Source organism: Myotis myotis, unplaced genomic scaffold, assembly GCF_014108235.1.
Source record: "Myotis myotis isolate mMyoMyo1 unplaced genomic scaffold, mMyoMyo1.p scaffold_m19_p_7, whole genome shotgun sequence".
Taxonomy (NCBI): domain Eukaryota; kingdom Metazoa; phylum Chordata; class Mammalia; order Chiroptera; family Vespertilionidae; genus Myotis; species Myotis myotis.
Window position 1 is genome coordinate 70,549,497 of NW_023416379.1, and position 13,025 is coordinate 70,562,521.

The 13,025-nt window shown below is 36.1% G+C and overlaps 1 protein-coding gene across 1 annotated transcript in view; it reads left to right on the forward strand.

Moving 5' to 3' along the window:
* The window catches only part of EYS (eyes shut homolog), a 1,264,258-nt gene that overhangs the window by 619,369 nt on the left and 631,864 nt on the right, over nt 1-13,025 (forward strand). The window contains 4 exon segments of the mRNA XM_036318417.1: nt 8,056-8,227; nt 8,968-9,480; nt 9,483-10,519; nt 10,522-10,708. Of these exon segments, the coding sequence (XP_036174310.1) occupies nt 8,056-8,227; nt 8,968-9,480; nt 9,483-10,519; nt 10,522-10,708 (1,909 nt within the window).

A 13,025-nucleotide genomic window follows, 5' to 3' on the forward strand; every position in this document is an offset into this window, starting at 1 on the left:
CAGTGTGCATAGGAATTTGTTCATAGTTTTTTTTTTTAAACTATAGTCCGGCCCTCCAACGGACTGAGGGACAGTGAACTGGCCCCCTGTTTAAAAAGTTTGAGGACTCCTGATATACATGGTAAAGAAAAGTATAAAATGATCAGTGTTTTGATGAATTATTGGTGTGTGCATGAACACAACTGTGGTTGTTTTGGTTAATATAAAATAATCCAATGAAAGAGAGAAACAAATAAATGATATTTACCAAGTAATATATTTTAATAGAGGTATACACACAGGATGCTATAGATGTCAAAATAAAGGTACAGAGCCCAACTTGATTTGATTAAATTGGCTAAGGAAGAGTTTAAACAAGAGAGCAAACTGAATAAGTATGAAAAGTATAATTAGGTATAGCTTGAAGTCCCACAGAGAATAGGTATGGAAAGGTTCAAATTATTTGCAGGGAATGCAAATGGAAGTATGAAAAAGCATATTATTTTTTCAAGAAAAAAAATTATTATACTTTTTTTAACACTTAGCATGTGTATATTATTGGGCTTGGATTAACAGAATTACTTGAGATGTGTTTTAAGGAGTTAAAAAACAACAAGTAGAGAGGAGATAAAACATGAAAGAAATAACTGAAATTAGTTAGCAGTATCTTGCATAAAGTGTAAACAAATAAGGATTATAAGGATTCAGAGATTAGAGGACATTGTTCCCATTGCAGGCATTGGGACATGAACCATGAAATGAATGTCTTTTCTTATGAACATTAGTTGAACATTTTGTGACTGAGGAAAAATACCCTAAAATGTCAGGTATTTGGTGGTTAAAAAAAAAAAAAAAAAAAAAAAAAAAAAAAAGTTCTAGCTCTCAAATGACAGTGGGGAATCCTGAGTGTTCACATTGGTTAGCCTATGCAGTGGTCGACAAACTCATTAGTCAACAGAGCCAAATATCAACAGTACAACAATTGAAATTTCTTTTGAGAGCCAAATTTTTTAAACTTAAACTATATAGGTAGGTACATTGTTATTAACTTAATTAGGGTACTCCCACGACTTAGGAAGAGCCACACTCAAGGGGCCAAAGAGCCACATTTGGCTCGCAAGCCACAGTTTGCCGACCACGGGCCTATAGTATCTGCTGCTTTTCTTCCTCAAATAATGGAGTAATTCAGGCTGTTTGACTTCTGAGATGTTTTAGTGGCTCTTTCACTTGTACATACTCAAGGGTCTGAATTAGATATCAGATTCTAGGACTTAGTCTCAGGGAAATCTTTTTTTCTTTTTCTTTTCTAAAGATTTCTTATTGATTTATTTTTAGAGAGAGATGAAGGGAGAGGTAGAGAGAGAGAGAGAAACATCAACAGCACATCAATGTTGTTGAGAGCAAAGCATTGATTTGCTGCCTCCTGCATGCCCTCCGGCGGGGATTGGGCCTGCAACTTAACCAGGCCTGTGCCCTGACCGGGAATTGCACTGGCAACCTTCTCATGTATGAGAAGATGCCCAACTAACCAAGCCACACCGGCCAACATGAGAAATCTTTAACATACTTGATTACAATGAGGCAAGAATTTGGAAACCACAATTTAGATGATACTACTGGTGTTAGGACCCCAGAGATTTAGTTGTATCAGTCACACTGATAGTATGCACCTGTAGAGATTACAATAGTTATTAATGATTCTAATATGTTGGCTGACAGAGTAGTTTCTCAATATTGTTGTGTTAAATTAAATTAAATAACATTATTTAAATGTAAATTAAATACAATTATATTTTCAACATGAATTGTGCCATAGTCGAGAGGATTAAGGATGTCTTGGTTTCTCCCTTCCTCCACTCTTCATTGTGACACTAGTGCAGCCGTGGGCAAACTACAGCCCGCGGGCCAGATCCGGCCTGTTTGAAATGAATAAAACTAAAAAAAAAAAAAAGACCATACCCTTTTATGTAATGATGTTTACTTTGAATTTATATTAGTTCACACAAACACTCCATCCATGCTTTTGTTCCGGCCCTCCGGTCCAGTTTTAGAACCCATTGTGGCCCTCGAGTCAAAAAGTTTGCCCACCCCTGCACTAGTGCCTCCACTGGCAGACACCAGCCAATGTGGAAACACAGAAAGTGCAGCCTGCAATCAGTCAGGTCTCCTCCAATCCCAGGCAAAGCAGGGGGCAGTGTAGGGAGAGCAATGGATCTGAGGCCAAAAAAGGTACAGGATAGACTCAAGCAAGAATTATAGACGCTGTCACCACCTCTTGGAGATACAATTCTTAATGTACTGCCTTGCATGGTTAGCATTGTCTCTGGAACTGGATAGGACCCTGTTTCTTGGTATTGACTGCTGTTGAGGTTGGTAGGACAGTGTATTACTTTCTATTGCTGCATAACAGATGACCGCAAATTTAGCAAGTTCAAACAACATTCATTTGTTAGATAGTTGTTCTGCAGGGCAGAAGTCAGGGTGACTTATCAGGCTATTCTGCTCATGCTGAGATCAATGTGTCCGCTAGGTTAAATTCTCCTCTGGAGGCTGGGGGGGGAAATCCACTTCCAAACTTATTTCTGTCATTGGCAGAATTCAGCTCATTGATTAACTTTGGTTGGTTGCAGGTCTGAATCCCTTGTTGCCTTGCTGGCTGCAGCTGAGGGTACAAGCCACCTGAATTTCTTGCTGTTTGGCTCCTTCTATCTTTAAACCAGCAAGAGGGCTCAATTTTTTCCTTAAATGGTCAGGAGGGCTCAAATCCTTCTTATATTTTAAATCTCTGGCTTCCTTCTCTGTGAACAGCCAGAGAAAGCTCTTTTTTAAAATATATTTTATTGACTTTTTACAGAGAGGAGAGGGAGAGGGATAGAAAGTTAGACACATCAATGAGAGAGAAACATCGATTCAGCTGCCTCCTGCACACTCCCCACTGGGGATGTGCCCACAACCAAGTACATGCCCTTGACCAGAATTGAATTTGGGCCCCTTCAGTCCATAGGCCGACGCTCTATCCACAGAGCCAAACCGGTCAGGGCAAGAAAACTCTTTTTAAGAAGTGTATGCAATCTCCTTTTTTTTTTCTTTTTCTTTTTAATGTCAACTGTACCACAGAACTTCATCTAACCTAATCATGGGATGAAAGCCATCTTGTGTTATGCATGGCCTATACACTGGTGGGTGGGAGGAAGGGAGTGAAGGTTTGGGCTGGGCAGGAAATCTTGAGGGCTATCTTAAACTTTATAATTCTGTCTATCGTAGACATAATGGGAGTAAAGTTGCAACTTGTAATTTTCCCCCCTTCTCTAACCAAAGGTTATGGAAGAAGTATATTTACTAGATGTAAACTATTGCTTATTGGTCTGATGACTGGACAGTGATTTTTAAGTAGTGTCCTGAGAATTCTATGTAGTAAAATCTATGTAGTGACATTTTTATAGAATTATAAATTATGTAAATAATGTAAGAGTTTGCAAAAAAAATACCCCACATTATTTACAGAGAACTTTAGTTTAATGAACCTTTCCTAATGAAACGTGATAATTCCAATTAGCATAAATTGAAAGCTTATGCTAGGAACCTAGAAAGAGTTTATTGCTTCTAAGAACTATGACTGATAGGGTAACTAAGCCTATACTTAGAAACTGACTTGCTTGGTTAGTTTATCTTGGTTCCTTTTCCTAATGTTTCCTTTATAATTCTACAAGGAACACCATGTCATGAATTTAGTACCAATCATCTGAACTGTTTCTTCTAATTGTCAAAATGGTATTTCATTTAAGAAGTGAAATATTGAGCAAATTCACAACAGCATCAAGCTATAAGCTGGTAAATCCAGTGTTATACAGTCTGGCAAAATAGCAAACTGACATCATTGGTATAGGACCTGTAAGTTGCATAAGACCCTGCTTGCCATAGCAGACACTCCCTACACTGACACACACACTTGGTCTAATATTCTGCTGTCGCTGACTTGAATATTTAAACATTTTTCAACAAGGGGGTCCATATTTTTATTTGTGCTGGAACCCACAAGTTATGCAAATAGTTTTATATACACAGTAAATAAGTTAAATATTTTGATAGTGTGAAAAAACTCAGCTGTCAATTATTTTAGTAAAACTTATGAAGTAAATTCAGCCTACCAGTTTTGAGGAAAGTGGCTTAAACTATATATATATGATACTGATTGTGATCATGTGGATTTTTTTTTAGCTATATTACATACTCATAATTTCAAGTAGAAAATTCAGTTAAAGTACAACATTACATCTTCAACTATTTCTGTCAATAGAATGAAAATACTAGTCCACAGGGTTGTGAACTCATTTCAATAATAGAATCTGTTTTGCCCAGATTGTAACACATTGTTGGTGATCATTAAATTTAATTGATAGTGATGTTTGTTAAATGGGCTGTTAAAATAGAAGAATCATTTAGTTTTAGTATCTAAAATAATCAACTATAGGCTAGAACTGTTTATAGCAAATGTTGAAGATGTAAAGGAAACAAAAATATAGCATATTGATTATGAGTATGAGTGTGGGTTGTGAAGCCTCATTGCCTACATATAAATCCTGGTACTGTCATTTTCCAGCTCTATGACTACAGATTAGTGAAAAGGCTATGGGGTAACACTAGTTTTATTAAATCACTAGTAGCCCGGTGCACGAAATTTGTGCACATTAAAAGGGAATTACTTAGCAGAAATATTTTAATATTGCTATTTGCCCTTTCTCTATAATAGAAGTTTGAGAGATGAAAGGAAATTAGTAAAATGTATATGAAAATAATATATAAATTTATTAATAAACAGTAACAAAAGGATATAACAGCAACAGAGGCATGATATAAAAATGACAAAAACATGATATAAAAACAAAACTGATGCAAACAATGACTGATATAGTGATTCAGCTTATTCTGATATCTCCCTGTACACCACATTAAGAGTAAAAACACTTTCAGAGTGCTTGACTAATTTCCCTTGTGATGAAGTATTTAGAACGTTAACTGTAACATCACATGCTCTTGAAACTTGAGAGAAAGCAACATATAACTGGCCATGTGGGAAAACGGGTTCAGGTAGGAATATTCCTACTCTGTCTAGAGTTTGTCCTTGTGATTTATTAATAATCATCACAAATGCTGGCATCATGGGAAACTGTCATTGAATTAATTTAAATGGGAGGCCAATGTTAGATGGGGGCAAATCAATTCTTGGAATCAGAACAACCTCTCCCTCTGCAGATCCTGTTAATACTTCAGCTTCAATAATGTTAGGTCGTAATCTTTTGATAATAAATCTGGTACCATTACAAAGACCTCATTTACTTTCCCACCAAATGCAACATTCAAATTAAGATTTCTCACTAGCATGATGATTGCACCACTTTCAATTTTAATTTGACACAGCATTCCCGAAGGAGTACTACTACTAAAAAATGTGATGGCAAAATTTTCCTTTTCAGCATCATCTGTTGAATCAATGGAATCAACACTCAAATATGTGTGAAATTCTCCATCGAGTATAATTGTCTTCATTTAATTTTTGAACGTGCTCATTTTTTTGGACAAAGAATTGCATGTTTAGATATATTTTTAATATTATCTATAGATATAGTATTTCCAAAGGTAGCTTCAATAATAGATCCATTACAAATCATTTCATAGGGGATTTCAATAATATCCATTCCTAAATGAAAACTGCTATCAAGTTTGTCATCTCCAAGTTTTACTAACTATTCACTATAAGCAGAGTCCTCTGATCTCATATTTTTTGTAAAAGACAACTTTCTGAAACATCCCCAAACATTACAGTACTTTAAACTCGTTTGTACTGTGGCCGATCACATAGCATGCAGTACAATACTGAGGCATTGTCAAAAATCCCCTCCGAGAAGGAGAACTTTCCCACCAAATGCAACATTCAAATTCATAATTTCTCTTAGTAATCTATCTATGGCGTTTATAGCATGACTGGATGCCATGGTGCATTCATCAATAATAAGAAGTTGGGCCTTTTTAATGATTTTAGCAACTTCGCTCTTTTATTGAGTCTAGAAATTGAAGTTTCATTTAATGGAATCGGTAATTTATATTGGGAATGAAAGTTTCTTCCAATGAGAAGTAAATTTCCAGCAATTCCTGTAGATGCTGTGGGTAAAACAGTACCACCACAACCTCTAATATAATGTATTAAAACTTTATTGTGAGGAGCTGCTACAGTGTTTTGGACAGGTTCAAGCCTTGGACTGATGAGAGGGCACAGTCCTTTCATTGCCACGAGCAAGTCTCAGCTTGGAGGGCAGGGCCCTCCCAGCACAATTATAGCCAACAGCTATAGTTGTAAGCTTGAACCTATGGTCTGAACATGTGGCCCCACATGCCTGAGTGATGTAGGCTTGATAGAGTTCAGGTGCATGTAGTTGAGTAGGATTGAAACCCAGGAGAATGTTGTAAGCATCTTGGTCATGCCCTGCTTTGCCCCCTGGCATCTGCTATAAAATAAAGACATGGCTGTGGGCATGTTCGCTGTCTCTCAGAGAAGCAGCGTCCCACTGAGACCCAGCTTTCATTCTCTTGTCTGTCTTTTCTAAGCCTTTCAGCCGCCCCCACTCAGGTTCACCCTTGGCCATGCTGGCATGGCACACTTTATAAAGATATGTCTCCATGCTCCCAGGGCGGGTTCCTGCCTCAAACCTTGCCCTTACCGGAAACAGCTCCGGGAAACAGCTCGGGGGAGGGTACAGCCGTTTCCAAGATAACCCCTGCAGGACTGACTTCTTTCCAGTTGGTTGTGCCTGGGATCGTGCTGTTACACCCAGGGTTTTTATATAAGTAGATACTTTTTACTTAATTGAAATAATTTAAGGGTAATTCTGTCTCTTGAGAGACTCATATTTTCAATTTCCTATTTTACATTCATCTGGCTATTTCGTAAGATTCTCAAATTTAAAGCGTTTAAACAGAAATCTTATTCTACGTCTAATTCCTAACTAGTCTTCATCACTGCTCTTGAAATTAGTAGGTGGTAACACTGCTCACTTCATCAATAGCAACAAAAACCTAGGAATTATTTATTAAACTTCTACCCCCTCACTCCAAACATCTACTATATGAATATATCTTTAGAGTTAGGAAACAGGAATGTATTTGTATTTAAAAATAATATTTGAATTGCATATTTTTAAAGTTTAAAATACTTTAAATAGTATACCTAATTTTTAACTCTTCATTTAAAGGAAATCCCCTGATCCATTTGCACTTACTTATGCATGTATCACAATTTTCTTTTCTATTTCTTTATGTAAAAATTATTTCATAAGTTAAATGGCAGAAATAAGCTATTCACATCAAACTAAGACATATAAGGAACATTACTTGTAAACCCATACATATTAATATGCTTCAAACATCACAAGAAAATGTTTTTAAAATATTTATTGTAGATACTGATTTTTATATTTCAAATAAATGACATTTAGAACAGAAAAGTTTATAATTTTAAAAATATATTTTTATTAATTTCAGGAAAGAAGAGGGAGAGAGAGCTAGAAACATCAATGATGAAAGAGAATCACTGATTGGGCTACCTCCTGCTCACCCTCTCCTGGGGATTGAGCCTGCAACCCAGCATATGCCCTGACCTGGAATCAAAACTGCTACCTTTTGGCATATGGAACCTGCTCTAATCAACTGAACCGTCCAGCCAGGGCTGGAAAGTTTATAATTTTTAATGGAGCCATTAGATCTTTATTGACTCCCTTAGAGTACAAATTTTTCATTGGAAAAAATATCCTCAAGGCAAATGTAAAGTAGTATTTTTACTTACAGGAATTAAGAACAAATTTAGTCTTTCAATGGAGCATATCTAAAATTTGAAAGATTGCATTAATTTTGAAATATGGGTAAAATTTACTATAGAGATTTTATTTTCAAACAAAACAAGGCTATGCTTTGAGCTATTTAATATGACTGTGGCAATGTAAAGAATCGCAAAACTAACATTAAAAGTTTTCACTTGGGAGTAACATAATCTCTGAGCTTAATTAATGTAATTATTGTTGGCAGATCTGTTCCACCCAGCTTCTTTGTGGTGATGAAATAAGGAGAATTATCCCTTTACTTCCTTTCTCTACAAGAACAGATGACATCCCCTACTCAAATATATATAGTACCTACTTCAGAGGTACAAGGGCTACAAGACTATGAACCATAATGAATACTTATCCAGTTGACCAAGGCAAGTAGATGAGAGTAAGATATAAAGATGTTTGTAGCTGAAAAAGTTGTATATTGAAACTTATTTTCTGACCTATTTCAATGTTTCTGATAATGTGATAAATCAAGAGCATAAAATTGTCTTAGAATTCTTGTTGGTTATGTATCATGTTTGAAGTTTGTTTTAAGAATTATAACCCTTAAGAGGATATTCATTATTTAAAGACAATATTTTTGAAGGGGGATATTAAGGGCAGAAAGGTAGACTCTTCTATTTTTTTGCCTCTATACATTTCTGATACTTTAAATAATTAAATTAAAATATAATACGATCTAATACACAGAATATTTTACCAATTTAGAAAGTAAAATGATATTTTCTAACATCCCTAGCCCAATAGGTCAAATAGTCCTAGTCATTGATCCTATCAATAACAAGGAGTTGTAAATTTTAATGTTTGTGTAATTCAAAGTGGTCACTGAGTTTGTGATATGGCTATTCTGCCTGACACCACTTGTTCTGACTGTGGCCCTCTCATGGAGTGTGAATAACAGGAGTTCTTGCATTTATGTAATTTGTGTAGTCACTAAACTTTCTCATATACTTTTATATGCTATATGATTTATAGAGCCATATTTGTCTACATATAATGGGTGTGAGATGGCAGTGTAATTTGCAGAAGAGTCAGCCCAGGGCCAAAGCTGTTCATTTTCAATTCATTTTTATTTTTTATTTTTAAGTTGGCTTTTTCTCCTTTGAAGGCTTAAAAGAGACAGACATTTCCAAGCATGAAATTCTCTCAACCACTGGTTTGTCAGCAGTAAGTATTGGCATATCCCTTGAAAGCTATCTACTGAAAGAGCTGATTTCTACTAGACAACTTTCAACAAAACACACACTTACTTCTTCCACAGATGTTTCCTCTTCTCAGTTTCTGAATTTTGATTATCATGACACAACACAAATTGTCCGGAGCACAACAGCTGTCTCACATATGCCTATCCAAACTTCAGCTGTCACACCAGGATTCTTTTTCTTCAATAGAAGAGAGAGGACCTCGTTTATCATCTCTTCTTTAATGACAGAATTTATTTTTCCTACGCAATCTGTATTACTTGACAATGATCAGGCTGTTGCCTTATCTGCTGCCACAATGAATTCAGTAATTAGTGGCATTCCAGGGGCCTATGCTGAGTTAAACAGGCACTCATTCCTCTCCCCTGGATTGCTGCTCACAACTGCTTCCACAAGCATACCTCCAATTGTTTCTAGGGGGCTCAAGAGGATACTGAAGAATATTCAGCTGTTACCGTAATTTCAAGAAGAGAGTACTGGAGATTGCTGAGCTCCTCAATGTCTCCCATTTCTCCTGCTAAGATAATTATATCTAAACAGGTAGCCATCTTAAACTCATCAACTCTGCCCAGATCCACTACACAAGCCTCCATTCCCAGTGAATATCAGATTATTACTGAAGCATCTAGCAACCAGAGACTCACAAACACCAAATCACAGACTGCTGATTCCTTAAGTGAATTAAGCCAGACATGTGCAACATGTTCTGTGACTGAAATAAAATCCTCTCATAAATTCTCAGATCAAGTTTCGCATAGCGAACAGTCCCATTTTTATGAGACATTCGGGATGAACTCAGAGATATTAGCCAGCTGGTATGCACTAATGGGAACTCAAACTATCACTTCTAGGCATTTATTTTCTTCTGCTACAGAAATAATGCCATCACTAGCATTCAGAGAACTGTCATCTTTATTTTCTTCTAAAAAGAGTACAAAAGGAATAAGTTTATCCTTATCCTTGGAGGAATACATTACTTTATCAAGTAATTTGGATGTTAATTTATGTTTGGATAAGACTTGTTTATTCATCATCCCTTCAACTGTCTCTTCTGATCTGCTGAATTCTGATTTGACTTCAAAACTGACTACTGATGATCTGTTAGTATCAAGAAACATTTTTAAAATATTGAAAATAGAACAATATGGTATAACTGTGGGTCCCACTGAGACACTGAATGAAGACAATTTATTGGGTATGCAAGAGAATAAAGGATCTCAAAAACAGCTCAAAGTTCCTAAGGATTTTAAATTAAATTTACAAAGTCATCCAGAAACTGTGTATTCAAATGACCTCAAATACAACCCTTCACCTTATATAGACTCAATAACTGATATTTCAGAAGCAACTTCTGCTGTTGCATTACACACCATTTCACCAACTCAGTCACTTCCAATACAGGCCTCTTTTCCCATGTCTGTATTTATGCCAGATTGGACATATTATACAGATGATCTGCCTTTAACATCTGATTTAAAAAAAAAAAAAAAGAGTTCAGAACTTCTTCAGAATGGTCCAAATGGGAACTTCAGCCTAGTGTGCGTAATTGGGAATCTGCTGCCGCAGGCCAGTGGCTTCCCATCACTACATCTCTTACTTTGTCTTCATTGGAGTCCATTCCAGGACCTCGTCAGCTGATGATTTCTGGTGAGTTTCTCAGTTTCAATTCAATAAACTTTTAGAAAGGAGTTTCTTTTCTACAGAAAAGAAAGAGCCTGTTGTAGTCACCAGGTGCCCTAAACAACTTCTTTGTAATCAGGGCAGCAGCCAGTCAGTGAAGAAGGCACCTGCTGTTGTTCCTGACACAGATGGTTATTCTTAATGCACTGCCACAAAGGCTACCAGATCAATAGGGGAGTTTGTGGGAGATGGCTCTACTGCTGGCAAGCAATCAGAAACTAAACTAGTTCAATTCATTACAATGGATCTTTCAAAGTTCAGGAATATCTTTTATTATTCTCATTTCTTGAAATAGCTTCTTTGTCAGATTGAACACAATGTAACACATTTCCTAGCATTTTCTTCAGTACTGATATTTTCTTTTTTTAATGGGAAAGATGAAGAAATTAAGGGAACTTGGTTGGGTTTTCCCATCCTTCATGGTGAGATTTATCATTTCTTAATGCAAAGCTGTGATGCCTTCATGAATATAACTCAGAATATAAATTAAATCCATGACTTTCACTTAACAAAATACTACATAAATTGAAACAAGGTAATATTCCATGTGTGAATTTGAAATAATTAATGAAAAGCCACTTTTCTTAGATAAATATTCTTACTTTAAAGTACTTTAGACATCACTAATCTTCTCTACTTTGTAATTGCTATTAAATTGGAAAACATGCAAACAAGTTTAATGAATTGTATTTATTAAATAGATTTTTTTTTCCATTATTTAAAGAAGTTCTGTCTCATGGAATTTCAAATGTAATGGTAGCAGTGCAGTAAATTTTCATTCAATGCAAAAATGATTTTGTGTGTCTATGCTTTAGAGGAAACACATATAAGTGTTTAGGTGTGTAATTTATGTCTGGCATCTCAGTAATATGAAAGACCAAATTATATTTGATATACTAGTATTTAGTACATGATTTTATTTTTTTTATGTTCATCACTTTTATTTTATACAGTCATCATTTTATTTTTTATTTTATTTTTATTGTTGACACTATTACAAATGTCCCCATTCCTGCCCCCACTTTGCCCACCTCCACTCAGCCCTTGCCCCACCCTTCCCTCTGGCTGACAGCACATTGTTGTCTGTCTTTGGGTTAGCTAATCCCTTCATCTTCCTTCATCCAGTCCTCCCCACACACCTCTGTTTACAAAATTTCTAAAATTTTCATAATTTGTTAAATTGAAAATTTAAAGAGGTATTCTTGTACTTTTAAAAGAAGAAAGCTTTTTGTATAACTAATACGACACATCTGCAATACCTTCTACATCACTTGTGTCACATATAAGGTTCTCTATAAGTAGATGCAGCTGAGTATACCTTCTACTCTAATACAATTAGCCCCTTAGGAATACAGGATACAAATTCTTTATTTCCAGGAAATCAAATTCTAGGCTTGCTCTTTATGCACAAAATTGTCACGTTCCATTTTTCTCATTCCCTAACTCCAACTGCTAATATGCTTTGATGATTTTGACCTCCTTTAGTTCTCCCCATTTCCTCCCAGTTTCACTTTCCTAATTATTTGAGATATGATAATCATTTACAAGGCACATGTTGACACTTTCCAATATGCTCACCCACTGTGTTGTCCAAGGCCAAATCAAGGAATAGATAGCACACTCTAATTGAACATTTGGGAAGAGTTTAATAAAGAAATTATTTACAAAGATATGGGTATAATTTGAGGAAAACAGAGACTGTATGATTCTGGAGGGACTAGTAACAGCAGAATGTCGTTACTACCCCAACGCCGAGGGACAAAGTAAAGAGCAGTTACCAAAATCCAGAACCTAAGGAGAAAATCTGCCAGACTACAGAAGCCATGGCTTTTAGGAAGAGCACACAGGCCATCCAAGGCAAACCAACCAGGAAAAGATCAGGAGATATACACCCACCCTTACTTTCTTCTAGTCTTCTAGTATTCTACTGGTGTTCCATTCAGTAGCTGGAACTGATCTTTAAAAACACATCTGGTTTAATATCTTCATGTAAAAGAAATGTGGGGTAGGCCACAGTAGAATGGTCTATAGTGCTAAAATCTTGGTTAGGTTCCATGACACTGGCAAAATATAGAACAAGTGTATAACTGATAAAGGAAGAATTTCTTTGTAGGCTTCTTAAGTGGACCATTGGGTACTATTATTTCCTCCCTACATGCTACTTCCATACTAAAATATTATAAAAGGTAGGAAGCCCATAATTCTGAGCTCCCTTGCTCTAGTGGATTCCCCAGGCTGCACTGGGTTGCTGAGAAGAAATAATGACACTCCAAAGTGAGGCATC